This window comes from Pleurodeles waltl, chromosome 8 (genome assembly GCF_031143425.1).
Source record: "Pleurodeles waltl isolate 20211129_DDA chromosome 8, aPleWal1.hap1.20221129, whole genome shotgun sequence".
Taxonomy (NCBI): Eukaryota; Metazoa; Chordata; class Amphibia; order Caudata; family Salamandridae; genus Pleurodeles; species Pleurodeles waltl.
The window spans coordinates 409,444,901-409,459,674 of record NC_090447.1 but is presented as its reverse complement, the minus strand read 5'-3'; the positions used below and the strand labels follow the sequence as shown (position 1 = coordinate 409,459,674).

At 45.9% G+C, this 14,774-nt stretch overlaps 2 protein-coding genes across 2 annotated transcripts in view; one reads left to right on the top strand and one right to left on the bottom strand.

Annotated features, from left to right (window-relative positions):
- Nucleotides 1–14,774, top strand: part of GABRB3 (gamma-aminobutyric acid type A receptor subunit beta3) — an 887,545-nt gene that overhangs the window by 198,773 nt on the left and 673,998 nt on the right. The gene's annotated exons all lie outside the window — the stretch shown is intronic.
- The window catches only part of GABRA5 (gamma-aminobutyric acid type A receptor subunit alpha5), a 560,773-nt gene that overhangs the window by 396,096 nt on the left and 149,903 nt on the right, over nucleotides 1–14,774 (bottom strand). Inside the window, exons 4-5 of the mRNA XM_069204278.1 lie at nucleotides 14,118–14,185; nucleotides 8,088–8,308 (exon numbers count right to left, since the gene is read on the bottom strand). Coding sequence (XP_069060379.1) covers nucleotides 8,088–8,308; nucleotides 14,118–14,185 — 289 coding nt within the window. The remainder of the gene's footprint in view (nucleotides 1–8,087; nucleotides 8,309–14,117; nucleotides 14,186–14,774) is intronic.

Below are 14,774 nucleotides of genomic sequence, written 5' to 3'. Positions count from 1 at the left end.
TATCTTCAAAGTCAATTTCAATCGGACAAGGGGTTTGAAGTGGTAAGGATGTGGTGGAGGAGAAAGAAGAATACGACTAAAAAAAAGGACTAATGGGAGGGAACACAAACATTTATGATAAAGCGAGAAGATAATTAACAGGCGCTGGAGGTCTGGAATTAATAAAATTATTAAAAACAATTGGTAGGTAGACTCAGTGCACCAGTCTGAAGCAAGGTGCCCTGGGCTTATGCCGAGCCTACCAATGCCTAAGGACAGTCTTGATTCTATTTACATAGTATTCACTGTGAAGTTACACCATCTGTGGGGCTTAGTAACATTACAAATGATGTACAACTGTTGTTTTGGAATCACTGCTGTAAACCTTCGCCTTTGGATTTATTAAACAGATTTTTAAGTAGCTCTATTTCCAGTACTATCCCCTAAGTTACTTATAAAGCTACTAGAATTCTTATTTACAACATCCATATAATTTGTTTTCCCCAACAAAAGCATGTACTGTTATAGATTTTGATTTTGTTTATCTATTGGTTTATTATTAGACATGGCATCCTTGATGCAGTCTCCCCTAACGTTTTTGCCTCTGTTTCCCAGGTTGTTGATGTATGCTGGACTCTGTTTTTACCTTTTTTGTTACTCTGGCGCTTTACCACTGCTATCCAGTGCTAAAGTACAAGTGCTCCTATGTAAAATACAGTATATGTGTAATTGACTTTCCATGACTGGCATATTTGATTTACTAGTAAATCCCTAGTACAGTGCACTAGAGGTGCCCAGGGTCTGTAAATCTACTGGTGAGCCTGCAGCACTGGTTGTGCCACCCACATACATAGCTCTGTCAGCATAACTCAGACCTGCCACTGCAGTGTCTGTGTCCAGTTTTAAACTGCCAATTCGACTTGGCAAGTGTACCCACTTGCTAGGCCTAAACCTTCCCTTTTCTTACATGTAAGGCACCCCTAAGGTAGGCCCTAGGTAGTCCCATCGGCATGGTGCAGTGTATGTTTAAGGTAGAACATATACTAATGTATTTTATATGTCAATAAAATGAAATACTGTCAAATTTGGTTTTCACTGTGCAAGGCCTATCTCTCACATAGGTTACGACGGGGCTGCTGTTAAATATTATTAAAGTGCAGATTGCCTTTGGGAGCAGTTAGAAATGTGGAGTTTAGGGTCTCTGAGCTCACAATTTAAAAATACATCTTTTGGTGAAGTTGGTTTTTAGATTGTGTGTTTGAAAATGGCACTTTTAGAAAGTAGGCATTTTCTTGCTTAAACCATTCTGTGCCTGTTTGTGGATTCCCTGTCTGGGTCAGTTTGACAGTTGGGCTGTTTTCACCTCTCTCTAGACAGTGACACAAAGGTAGCTGGGATGTCGCCTGCGTATCCTGATGAGCCATCTGTGCTAGGAGGGAGGGGAGGAGTGGTCACGTACAGCTGAAAGGGCTGTGCCTGCCTTTTCACAATGCAGTCTCCAACCCCCTGGTGTGTGTTTAGGGGCTGGCCTGGGCAAGACAGGATCTTCCAAACAAGAGAGACTTTCTTTTGAAGTAGGCCTACTTCAAAGGCAGAAAGGGGTGTAAGAAGAGCACCCAAAACCCCTGAAGATCAGATCACTTCTGGAATCAAGAGGAACCTCTGCCAAGGAGAAGAGCTGAGGAAAAGTGCTGCCCCTGCCTGTGATTGTGCTTTGTTGGGCTATCCTGCAATTGCTGCTTTTGCCCGGGAAGGGGGACAAAGACTGGACTTTGTGGTATATTCCTGATTGTGAAGAATCTCCAAGGGCTTGCCCCCTGTTCTGAAGTGTCAGGGCCATCAAAAACTTCCCCCTACAGCACCTGAACTCTCTGTTGAGACTCCTGCCCTGACAAGTGGTGCCCTATCTAGCCCCTGGGCCCTTGAAAGGAAAAGCTGGTGAAAATCCAAGAAAACCAACTTTGGATGACTCCGGACCGATGCTGCTGAATCCCGTGACACCACCTGCAACCGACTCCGTGGTCCTCGCTGGAGTGCGATGATCCTCGCAGGCCTGACATCGGTGCAGCCCCGCCGAAGTCCGCAACTCCGTGGAAGTCACTTCACCATGTCATGACCGCCGGATATCTACTCTGCCCGAAGTGCGCGGATTCAATGCTTCGCACCGATGCTGCCTCACCTACACCGCTTTGCAGCAAAGACCCGACGCCTCTGTTTGTTTGCCCCGCAGCACTGGAACTAACGACGCCTCGGATTCAGCGATGCCTCGATTCCCGACTTCGCGCACCAGCTTGTTCTCACATTTTACTAAAGTACTGTACCTGGGGGTCTGTGTCACTCCCTACCCGGCGCCATTGGCATCGGATTGTTGGGAATGACTCCCTTACGACGCCGTGTTATCACATCATCAAAGCATTTTGTGTTTTTAAGCGCTATTTTTGAGTTTAATCTTTAAAAATTCATAACTTGACTTGTGTATGTTGGATTTTTGTTGTTTTGTTTAGATAAATATTGGCTATTTTTCTAAACCTGGGTTGAGTCATTTTGTGGTGTTTTACCATATTACTGTGGGTGTTGGTACAAATACTTTACACCTGGTCCCTGAAGTTAAGCCTACCTGCTCGTGCCAAGCAACCAAGGGGGTGAGCGGGGAGTTAGCTGAGTGTGATTCTCTTTTACCATGACTAGAGTAAACTATAACCTTTGTTTCAGCAAATTGGTCATTTTTTTAATTTTAGGCTAATATTGGTTTCTATTTAATAGGGCTTTTTCTCCCACAATGTAACTCGCGAATTCGTGTACAAATCGTCACTGCATTTACCTTGGCATTGAAGTCTAAACTAATTTCTAAGATCTCTTTATTTCCATACATTTGACTTTCCTCAAGCACAAAGAAACATTTTGTGCGCTCAGAAATTCTTTAAAATACCTGCTAGATGTTTTGATAATAACTCGCGTACTTCAGTGAGTACATCAGGGTGTAGTTTATTACTCAGAGCTGATTTATTTAGAACACTCACACTTTTTTAAATTATTTGTTGTTTATTTGCTATAGACTAATCCTATGATTTTCATTGTCAACGTTACCAATGACACAATTTAATCTGAAACACGTTGATGCTTCGAATCATTTAGTAACTTTTGTACCTTCTCTTTACACTAGAGGTCCTTCTCTCCCTTGACATTTTTATTTCCATTTCATTTGAATACCACGCTAGATTTCACCAACTGTTACTTTCTCCAGCAATTCCATCTGAAAATACTCCCCCTTCTTGCATCTCCTAATTTCCTCTGCGGATACACGTACATCTTTGGTTAGTACAGTTGTGTCTCTTTTGCTTTTATTTGTCCGTCTCCAATCGAATTGATCACCCTTTTTTCACAATTTATGTTTGCACTCCAAAAAAATCACTGTTGCTATCCTTACATTCGTGAAACAAAATGTTATTCTCTAGAGCGTTCCCTAAAGATAACACGAGTTTTCATGCACATCCTTTACTGGAATCATTTGGCTTGCTATGTTATATTCCAACGTGTTTTAAATACAATGTATTGCAATATTTTAGACTAGTTTTCAGAACACCCCCCGACCCCATTTCTCTTTCAGATTGCGGTGATGCCTGAAATAATAATTTAACCTTAATTTGGATATTTTTACATATTCGGCACTAGTTGAAAAGCAGGTGAACTACCACTTCTACACAGGTGCTGTGTGCACATGATGCTCTTCAGCATCTTAGAAGTCTAACAATTTGCTTCTGCAATGCTGGATGCGTCAGTGAGGTTAGTGGACCAGCCCATTAATGGGGAAGCATTCACACATTAGCATATTTCTGTCATAATTGCAAAAAAAAGGTAGGCCTACTGCCTTCCAAAACGTACATACTCATACTAACAGCCACCCATTCACAACCACATACATGCATACACTTGCACATATCCATCCAATTCACAACATACAGGTGTAAATACATGTAAATTCACACATACCCATGCACCAAAACAATCGATGTAGTACTTAAGGGCTGTGGCGGCGAATGCAGTGTGGTGGGAGGTAGAAGCACAATAGCCGAAAAAGGAGCTTGAGTCTTTGGAGAGGGACAGAAAAACAAAGAAGATCCTGCCACCTCCTCTCATTGGCTCACCTTGTCATGGGTCACCCCACTCTGTGACAAGATGGGAGAGGGTGGTGTGAGGTATCATTGATACACAGTCAACACTATGTACTACAGGGTTTAAACCTAAAGTGCCAGGAGCTGCCTCTATCCAGGATGTTCCCCTGTGTCATCAAGGCAAGGATCACCCCGTTTTGCCGGACTGATGATGTCACTCACCTCGGGGATGTGAGATCCTCAGCCCAGCAAACCTTTGTTCAGACCGTAAGAAACATCCATTGTAACAAAGAAGATTGTTACAATGGGGAACGTTACAACGCTGTTATTACAACACAGTTACATTTACACCGCAATGTATTACCACATTGCAGTTTACAATTATTTACCTTTAGAACGGATGTTTCGTGGTAAGTAGTTTTTTTAAATATAAATAGTAGTTTCAAATACTACAATACTTACTATGAAAGGTGTTTACAAAGGTACATGCTATTTCCTTATAAACACCCCATGCTCCTAGACACAAACACACATACATGTATATATTGCAGAACAGCGGTTGCACTGAGCAGTTAGTGAGGTCAGTGGTTCCATAGAAATCAGATTTATTGCTTAACATATAACTTTGGTGCCATTTCATGAATCTGCACAAAACTTTTTTTTTCAAAATCAACTGCGTTGGCTTGTTCTTGGAAAGTTTTATGCACATCCATGAAGGGGGAATAAGAGCGGTCCCTAAAATTGCAATTTCACACATTAACTCTCACATGAATCTTTGCTCTCCAATAAAGAATGCAGAGCTCAATGTAATTACACCACATAGGGTAAAATAAAGTTATAACTATACTTGGAAAGCCTGCTTTCTATGATTTGATGTAAATTTGTTAGCTCGTTTCGAGAAATTAGCGTTTAAAGTGGGGCTTGGGTTGGACATGAAGGGATTAAAAAGCTATGTATTTCAGGACTGTTGGTGGCCAGCTATGCTCTGAATGGGAAATTTAAAGAGGATTAGAACATTGGAACATTGGCAGCTCCATTGAAAACAATGGAGTGCTCCGGGCCCACAGCGCCAACATTCCAATCTTCTTTGTTAACAGCAGCAGCTGTGAACAAAGCCTCACGGAGCCTGAGGGGATTTTAATCCCCTCCGGTTCCGTGAAGCCTTTGTTTCATTTAGGAGAACATTTAGGAGAACATTCTGCCCTCTAATGGCAGAATGTTCTAATAGCCTTAGAACCCGCCATAGCAGGCTCTACCGGCTATTAAATGCCCTCTCCCTTGTTAAAGGCCCTCGCCTAACGCTCGGGCCTTTAACGCGGGAGCGGGCGTTTAATAGCCGGTAGAGCCTGCTACGGTGGGTTCTAAGGCTATATTAGTCAATCCTGATTGAATAGTCACAACCTGAACAATATGTTGTGGCAGCCATTATAGAACCCAGGTTTGGGATCCCTGCTTCCTAAAAATGAATTAGTAAAATTTAAGGGGAAAGGGTGAGCATAACGTCACCTCCAGGGGGTATGGGGGGGAGGGATTGTCACCAAAAAGGAAAGCTCCATTTGATTGGTTGGCCACAACATCGACAACATGATGTGCCAACCGTTACAGGAGTACAAGGCTCAGGGACAAAGCAATCATTGAACAGTACTGTAGTGAATGCCAGGTATTAAGGGTCTCAAAAGGAGTACACATAAAGCATGATAACATTTTAGGCACAGTATAAATAATTGATGGTGGTGTTATACAAATTTTAGGAATTCTGGAAAGTTCACAGGTGATTTCACCCTGTAAAAAATGCAGACCCTATGCTGGGACTTGATGGACCATGTTTGAGAGGAAGCCGGTTTCTTTTTGGATCTCAACAAAGGGAATAAGTTGTCTCCCTTTACTAAAGTGCTGCTGCCTGCTTTTAGGCCTCAAACATAAAAAGATGGGGTGTGAGTTGGGGACAGGAATACTGTTAATGCAGTGATTTGAACCTGGTTTAAAAAGTAACTGCAGAAGGTTGGTTGAATACTCACAAACATTTGATCTTGTAGGTACTCACCTAATGAGCAGGTGTGTTTATCGTAGAATGCCCACAAACAGGCCGTTGTGATCAAATCGTTTTTCAAAGAGGGTAATATTCCACTATTTCTTATTCAGAATCATATTTGGCTCAGTTTAAAGATGTTATTTTGTATAGTTAATTTTAGGCTTAGTTGTGCAAATAGCTTTGTTATTCAGGCCCTTAATGTCTGTCTCATCACTCACCTTAACCAACATATTCTGACTGTAAAAAACCTTAAGTTTCATAACATCTCAACTATTGCTGTAACGTCTTCCCAGCTCTCCAACCTATATCTATTGGTCAAGGTACTCCAAACTGCACAGTGCTATGATCATTCAGTTCAATGGCTAGTAAGAGCACAGTACTGTAGTGTACTTGGAAAGCCAGGCCAGATGCAAATATATGGTGCATTTAGCATGGAAATGAATGAAGGATTTAAAGTACTGAGCTAGTTTACATCCAAAGAAAAACAGATGATCTATCTGGACTAGTGGTAAAGCATGCAAACTAAACTTACAAAGGATCTCCATGGTACACAGGGCCTCATTTACAAGCCCTTTGCGTCACCACTGCATCATTAGGTTTTATGCAGTGGTTGTGCTAGCAGTGTACTACACTGCTCCATATTTACAAACTGACGCATTTGACCCAATGTGTCAGTTTGTAAAGCCCTGTATCACATTTTACCTGCTCCAGATATAATGTATGAAGGGTAGGTGTTCCCTTGGAAAAAGCCACGTAGAACTGACACAGTAAAATTTACAACATTTCACTGCATCATTCTACGACTTTATTGTGTCAAAATTTTACTGCCTGCTCAGAGCAGGCGGAAAATTGACACAGGGCTATTAGCTATGGGACTCTCCTTGCATTGCTGGAGTTGCATCAGTTTAACGATGCAACTCCAGCAATGCATCAGTTTAGTTCCAACAGATGTGTCAGAATTTCTGGCGCATCTGTGAAAACGTGCAGTGTGGAGCTCTGTATTGTAAATACAGCGCATCCATGGCGTTGTTAAGGGATGTGCAGCAGGTGCAAGAAATCTGACACATCAATTATGATGCATTACATTCTTGTAAATGAGGCCCTCAGTCTCATAGTGCAGCCAGGTCGCATCTCTGGAGGTTAGTCCTATATCTACACAAATCCACTAAACTCATATCTATGGTTCTTGTTGCTTAGCATAAGATGTTGTTACATCCTAAATTCACAAAGATTGAACACCAGAAAGGAGACAGCTGCCATCGTCTTGTATAGCCAGGTCCTGGCCAGTAGCATGTGAGGAAATAGAGAATGAGTGCAGCTGATGCAGGTGTCATTTATGTAACAAATACAGACATGGAAGTCAGAGTTACAGGAGCAGGACCTAACTGTGACATTCTGGGTGCCAGCTGTCAGTGGTGTTTCAACTGGCTCTCGATGTAATTAGTTATGTTGTGCGGCTATTATGACCAGAGTTATAGGTGGCTGTGGTAAGTGGATCTGTAGAGAGGGATATCCCTGCATAAGTGGTTGTGGATGAATGTTGAAGTGAGTGCTGATGTGTTTGTTAGTGTGTGGCTGTTAAGACATTGAGTGGGAGCAAACAATTAGAGTTTGTGGTGGAGATACGTACTGGGTGGCTTTGGGTGAGTGACTTTGAGTCACTGGAATGCGTTGATTCACGTGGGTGTAATACGTTATGTGAGTAAGCGGTAGTGTGCGAACAGGGTGAGCGCGTGAGTGAGATTGAAAGACAGATCTGTTTAGGTCCTGTTGATTGATTAGGTGGGTGGTGCTAAATACAAATCAGAACAGACTTATATGAGCATGTGAATATTATGCATGATCTATAAAACATCACCTTTCAAGTTTAAAAGGCTACTACCTTGATTCTTTCAGGAAAATTGAAGGTCAGAAATATTTGTAAAAATGACTACTTCAAAGTGAAATAGTCTTTACTTCTTTACCTCATGGTGTAGAGGAGAGTCCCATCGTCTTCAAGGCGAAGAAGCTTATTTGGGGTTGTCATGTTGTGAGCGATGGATTTTTTACCGTTGTGGAAAAAAGTGTCCGGAGTCCAGATTTTGCTGGCTAGCAGGTTGTTCAGAGGAAGTCGTTGCATTGGTCCTTTGAAACTAAGTCGTTCATCCTTCCAACTTTGCCGGAAAAACACATCTATGGTATATTCCTGGTATGAAAAAGGATATTATTTATTAAAGCCATCGGAAAAGCTTTCCATTAACTCAAAATATCGCGGTTACACAATGAATATGTTTGTGTGTCTAATGGTTGTTTCGTAGGATATGTGCATAAAAGCAAGATTTTTATATCGACTGTGCAGTTTCAGAAGATTCCCCTGTGTAGTTTTAGTGGTAACAAATGTTATCTTGCTTGATAACGCTTGCTTCACATGCCACCTAATCCCTCCCTGTAAACACCAGACAGATTAGCGTAATGTACCAATGCTTATGCCATGACTGTGGAAGTGGTAGGTGCTCTAAGGAGTGAGGCAAGTACATTTAAAGACGTTCGTTGATCTCCTAAAAAGTATGCGTGTATCAGGTCTCTAATGGACACTTTCGGTTTCATCTATGTTCTTCTTTTGAAAATGACCATGTCCTTTCATTTTTGTGTCTGAAACTGTGTACATTATGAAGTCCTGCGAAACTTTACATATGGCCATGCTTACAGTGCGCATTGTGCGACTCTTTACTGGCGCGCACCCTTAACTTGGTTGCCTTGGGTGTAGACCAGGACATTGCGTCCATTTTCTTGCGATAATGGCATTACTCCTAGTCCTACTCCCTCGCCTTCCTTTAAACCAATGAGGCTTCCTGCCTCCCACTAGACCCTCCCCTTCCCTTTTAAACCCCCCCCACCCCTACCCCCTCCTGTACAAAAACCAAGCCCAAGCAGCAACTCAGACAGTCCGTACCCGGAGGGCGGGAGGGAACGGAAAGGAAGGCGAGGGAGTAGGACTAGGAGTAATGCCATTATCGCAAGAAAATGGACGCATTACCTCCCGTCCCTCCCTCGCCTTCCTTTAAACCAATGAGACATAGCAAGAAGCACACAGGAGACGGACACTGAGTTGCAAGAAGTTCAATATCATGCACAAAGGCCACCAAAACCCCACCCCTAAGACTTCATAGAGGATAAGACCCGGTGAACCAATACCGACTCCAAACTACCCAAGTCCGACCGGCCAGAATGCCGAACAAACGCCAAAGGCGAGGCCCAAGTGGCGGCCCTGCAAATTACCACCACTGAAGTCCCCTGAGACTCAGCCACCCAAGCCGCCATATCCCTGGTAGAACGACCCGAACCCCTCGATGAGGAACAACCCCTATCAAGGAAAAAACCAAACAGAATCAATGATCTCACCCATCGACTCAAGGAAGCCGTGGAAGGCATCTCCGCTACGGGCCGGCCCAAAATTTACAAACAGCGAATCACCCTTACGGAAAGGAGCCACCACCCTCAGGCACTCCCACAAAGCCCTGCGTACATCCAACAAATGCAAACGAACCACCTCCACCAAAGCGGGATTCGGACAAAAGGAAGGAAGGATGACCTCCTGGCGAGCATGAAAAGAAGAAGTGACTTTCGGGATAAAAGAAGGTACCGGAACCAGAACCACCCGATCCGGAAAAACTTCCCAAAAAGGAAAGGAACAGGCCAAGGCCCCCAATTCTACTAAACGGCGAGCCGAAGCAATGGCCACCAAAAAGAACGTCTTTAAGGAAAGAAGACGTAAACACAGTCCCCCAGAGGTTCAAAAGGGTAATCCGTTAAAACCTCCAATACCAAAGAAAGATCCCCTGAAGGAAAAGAATGTACAGGGCGAGGAAACAAATGAAGAAGCCCCTGAAAAATTCCCGGCAACAAACGACCCTTAACCGGAAGGCTGCGCCACGGACCTCAAAATGCCTGTATAGCCGCCCACTGTACCAGCAGAGACACCCCAGACAACCACAACTGTGCACCGTCCTGCAAGACCTGCATCACATCAAGAGAGACGTGCCGGTAGGATCCAATACATGCCTCAAGCATCAAGAAGAAAAAAACAAAAAAAACAAAAACAAAAAAAAAAAACTTCCACAGCCTACCCTAAGAGAGTAAAGTGGAACGCCGCCTGGAACCCAGTAAAGTAGAACACAAAGCCACTGGCACCCCCAGACCCGTCAAACCTCGGCGGGCAATTCCCAGGCCGTCAAGTGTAACCTCCCCAAGACCTCAACGAGAGGCAGGGAAACTCCAGGGGTGACGGACACAGAAGAAGAGGCCACATCCGACCGGATGCCCTCAGCCGCAGCAATGGGAACCAATTCGCCCTAGGCCAATGGGGAGCAATCAGGACAACCCTGGCCCCCAGAAGCCGCACCCTTAACAGCAAAGGCCTGAGTAGCTGAAACGGCGGGAACGCATACAAAAGGCCCCTCGGCCCAGGACACGACATCCCATCCACCTCCCAGGCTTGGGGATACCGAAAACCGGGAGCCGAAGTGACCGAGCTACGCGTTTGTCTCGGACGCGAACACATCCAGCACTGGAAGACCCCAGAGCCGAACCAGATGAAGAAACAGTGAACTCTGGATGGAGAAAAGTTGAGAGGAAGTAACACAATGCCCGAACGTATGCAGCCCTGAGAGCAGAAACCCACTCCTGAGCCCACACAAAAATCTACCAGGCCAGACCGAACAAAGCCCTAGACCATGTCCCCCCTTGAAGTATGACATAAGCCCTGGCCACTACATTGCCCGAACAAGCACCGCAGAACCACCAAATGACCTTGCAGCCGCAACCATAGAAAAGCACGGAGGGCCGTCAGTACCACAACCATCCACACCATGGACCGGAGCACCATAAACTTCTTCACTGACACTGCCACCAAGCCAAGAAGAGTCCGAAACTGAGACCCCAGAAAAACCAGATCCTGGGACGGGACTAAACCGATAGCCCCCCGTTGATTAAAAAAAAAAACGTGGTTCTGCCGGACACCAGAACTTGGGCTACCTGCTTCCGAAATAGGGCCTGCGAGGTAGAATGGAGCAAACGTCGTCCAGATATGGATGAGTAAACACCCCTTCTGAATGTAGCAAAGCCACCAGGGGGGCCAGTACCGTCGTAAAAATCTGAGGAGAAGTCTTGCGGCCGAACGGCAGTACACAAAACTGACAGTGCACCCGATCCACAGCAAACCTCAGGAACCTCCGGGAAGACCCAGCCACAGGCACGTGCAGGTAGGCATCCTGCAGAACCAGTGACACCAGAAAGACCCCGTGACTGACCAAGGGAAAAACAGTCAAAAAAGACAGTATGCGTAAACGCACCATCCTGATCCAAGCATTCACCTCCCTCCTATCTAGCACAGGTCGAAACCCCCCAGATACTTCCAGAACTAGAGATAAGACCGAATAAGAGCCTAGACCCCATACTTCCAGCGGGGCGCGGGTAACAGCCCCTTGACCAGCAAGTCCCGTACACCGTCCAACCACGCCTTTCTCCACTACCCTCCAGCCGGCAGAGGAGTGGGACGTACCCCGAATCTGGAGGCATCACCACAAAATCGAAGACGTAACCATTGGCCACAATGTCCAGCACCCAACGCTCGCCGACACTCTCCTTCCAAGACGAAAGAAAGGGCCCAGCCTTCCCCCAACCAGCCCTACGCCAGGCCCACAGTGATTGTCAGGACCCCACCACGAACCCACCCTGGTTCGAAGGCGCCGACATCTCAGGGGAAAAACACGGCTGAAAATGCCGTTTCCTAAAAGCAAAAGATTTGGCCTCCATCCTAGGAGAAGAACGGGAATGCTTCCTCCGAACATGTGTTTCGACCAGCCGTGGCGGGCTACGAACCCTTGTCCTGGGGAGCTTCCAGCCCCAGAGGCAGACGACACAGCCGCTGAGCTAATGCTCCTTGCCTATAAGGCCAAACATGCTTCCGTTCCTTAAAATCCCTGTACAGCATGGAAGGTAAAAGAACCCCAAACAAGCTATGACCCACAAAAGGTAGTCTCAGCCAGGCAGACAACCCCCCCGGACGGCCTTCCAGGCTCGGAACCAGAGGGACCTCCGGGCCCCAAGCAAAGCACCAGACGCCAGAGCCAAAGTACGGACCACATCTGAAGACACATCAGCCAACAACCTCAACAGCCACTGCCAGTTCATCCAAGTCCTGCACCAACGACTGGGCCGCATAAGCAGAAGAAATACCTGCCCTCAGAGCCAGATTCTCAGCCGCATAAGCCCACTTAAGCCCTGAGTCCACCCTACGGGCTGTGGCATCAGCAGGCACACAATCCTCCGGATTGACAGCTGTTTTGCCAATCAGGGTAGCCCAACGTGAATCCAGGAGGACCGAGGGAGGCCATACCTCCTCACCCTAAAGTAAAGAACGTATCTGAATGAACCGTGGAACCTGAGCCATATCCACATCCTCCACTCCGAAAACACCAAATCCTTCACAGGTCCCCGAAAAGGCATGGAAAATTCAGACAGCGTCTGATATCGAGGAAATAAGTGAGAGCCAGCGTCGGCAGGACTAAACACAGGAAACCCCAAATAGTCCCGTACATGTGCCATCACAACCCACATCACCTTCCTGGAGCCAAAATCACCCCCAGAGGACGTAGATGGAGCATCCCCTCCCACACTCTCAGAGGAGGACTTCCCTGCAATTGCAGGAGAATGGGTAGCCCTAGCCCCACTAGGCCAGGCCATCCCCGCATGAAGAGCACCGGAAACAGCCCCCTCGAACATCTCCTGCACCTCCTCCCTGGACATGATGGGCGCAGCACCACCACCCTGAATCTGGGGGCTCCCAGGAGTGGAAATGCCATCAGCACCTCCCTCCCTTGAGGAGGAAGAAGAAATAATCCTCATAAGATATTTTAAGGGCGTAGGCGGGAGTCGTACCACTGTACACAGGTAACCGGCTGCACCAAAGGTACTTGACCTCGCCACTGAGCTCTAGCACCTGGATTCCGGCCATCAACTGAATCTGTAGGCACGCTCACATCCACAGACCAAATATACAGGGCCCAGGAACAATATCCCAGAACCAATCCAAATAAAGGATAAAACAAGAATTTCAGTCAAAATGCGAGCAGAACGCCTGTCTTACCCGCACAGAAACCCAAAAACACTCTACGGCATCCCTCCGCGGCTCCGCGGCGAAGAAAAACCGGAACTGAACGCCCCAGCCACCAAGAGCCGGCTGACCCCGTCAGCCGCCTCCCAGGGCGCGTCTAACGAGCAGCCCCGCCTGCTCAGAAAAGACGCGCCCGGCCGAAGCACACCCCGCGGAGCTCCGCTTCCCGAGGAGTGCATCCAACGATGACCTCCAGGCCCCGCCGTGAAGGTAAGTGAAAAGGGAAAGTCTAGCGTGGGCTAGACAAAAAGACCCGGGGGGTTTAGGGGTGGGGGGGGGTTTAAAAGGGAAGGGAAGGGTCTAGTGGGAGGCAGGAAGCCTCATTGGTTTAAAGGAAGGCGAGGGAGGGACGGGAGGTAATGCGACTTATTGCTGTTCAGACTGCAGGAATGATCTTGTGCATGCACTGTGAATAGCACATTAGCGAAAGGCAGACCGGCTGATAGAAGCCACTGATTCACCTTTGACTACAGAGAGCAACCCAGCCTTAGTTTCAAAGGGGTGGCATAGATGCCCCTGCAGGTGTTAGAAGTGAGTGACTATACCTGTTTAAAAGGGAATGCCTGCCGAGGAGGTCCGTGGGACCCTGAACCTCTTTGAAGGCAGTGGCCTCAGGAGCAGGCTGACTATACACCGCGGTATGTGGCTCACAGTCTGTGTGCCACATGAGAGCCTCTTTGTTTCTTTGTCCATATCTTTAATACGCTGTGGGTGCAAAGGCAAATGATATAATGCCCACTCAAGATCACACTTGTACTCAACCTAAAGCTTGGGGTTTTGCCCCTTTATGTTTAACTGCTTAAAGTTGTAATGCAATTTGATAACATGCTGTTGAACATACCATCTCAGTGTCTGAAACTGGACCGAAACTGGTAACATAGATGTCTGTTTTCACCCGTGTAATGCGCTCTGGAAGAAAAAACAAATAGTATATTTAAGCAAGTATTCATGAATTATATGTGGGAGAAATGGCCTCAAGCCATCTTCCTTCCATAAATATTGCAGGCAGATATTTTCAACTGCATAGACGCATTTTGATCTTGTCAAAACCCTAAAGTGTACCCTTCACTTTCCAGTCAAATTAGATTTATTACATTTCAACAATATTTGTTCACCTTGTTACCCGGCTATGTAACTTGTCATCCTGAGTTGTACCACGCATTAACTTCTGACTCAAAGTTATACATCTCAAGCATAATCCAAAGCTAACCCAAAACATTCCAACTTTTTTGTGCATCCATATAATGAACATGCATGCGCGAAAAACAGAACTGAATTAATACATTCCCAGATGCTGATTTACAGAATCATGATTAGGGCCCATGTATGAACACCACTTATTGCTGCAGATGTTTGCCAGTATGCGAGATTGTCAATGGTACTAAGATCATAGTTACTGAGGAAAAAGGGGGCTTTGTAGGGAGGCTTGTGCGTATTCACAAACATTTTGCTGGTCACTTCCCACCTAGAAAGGCACTTAGAATTAGTCATTTTGAGA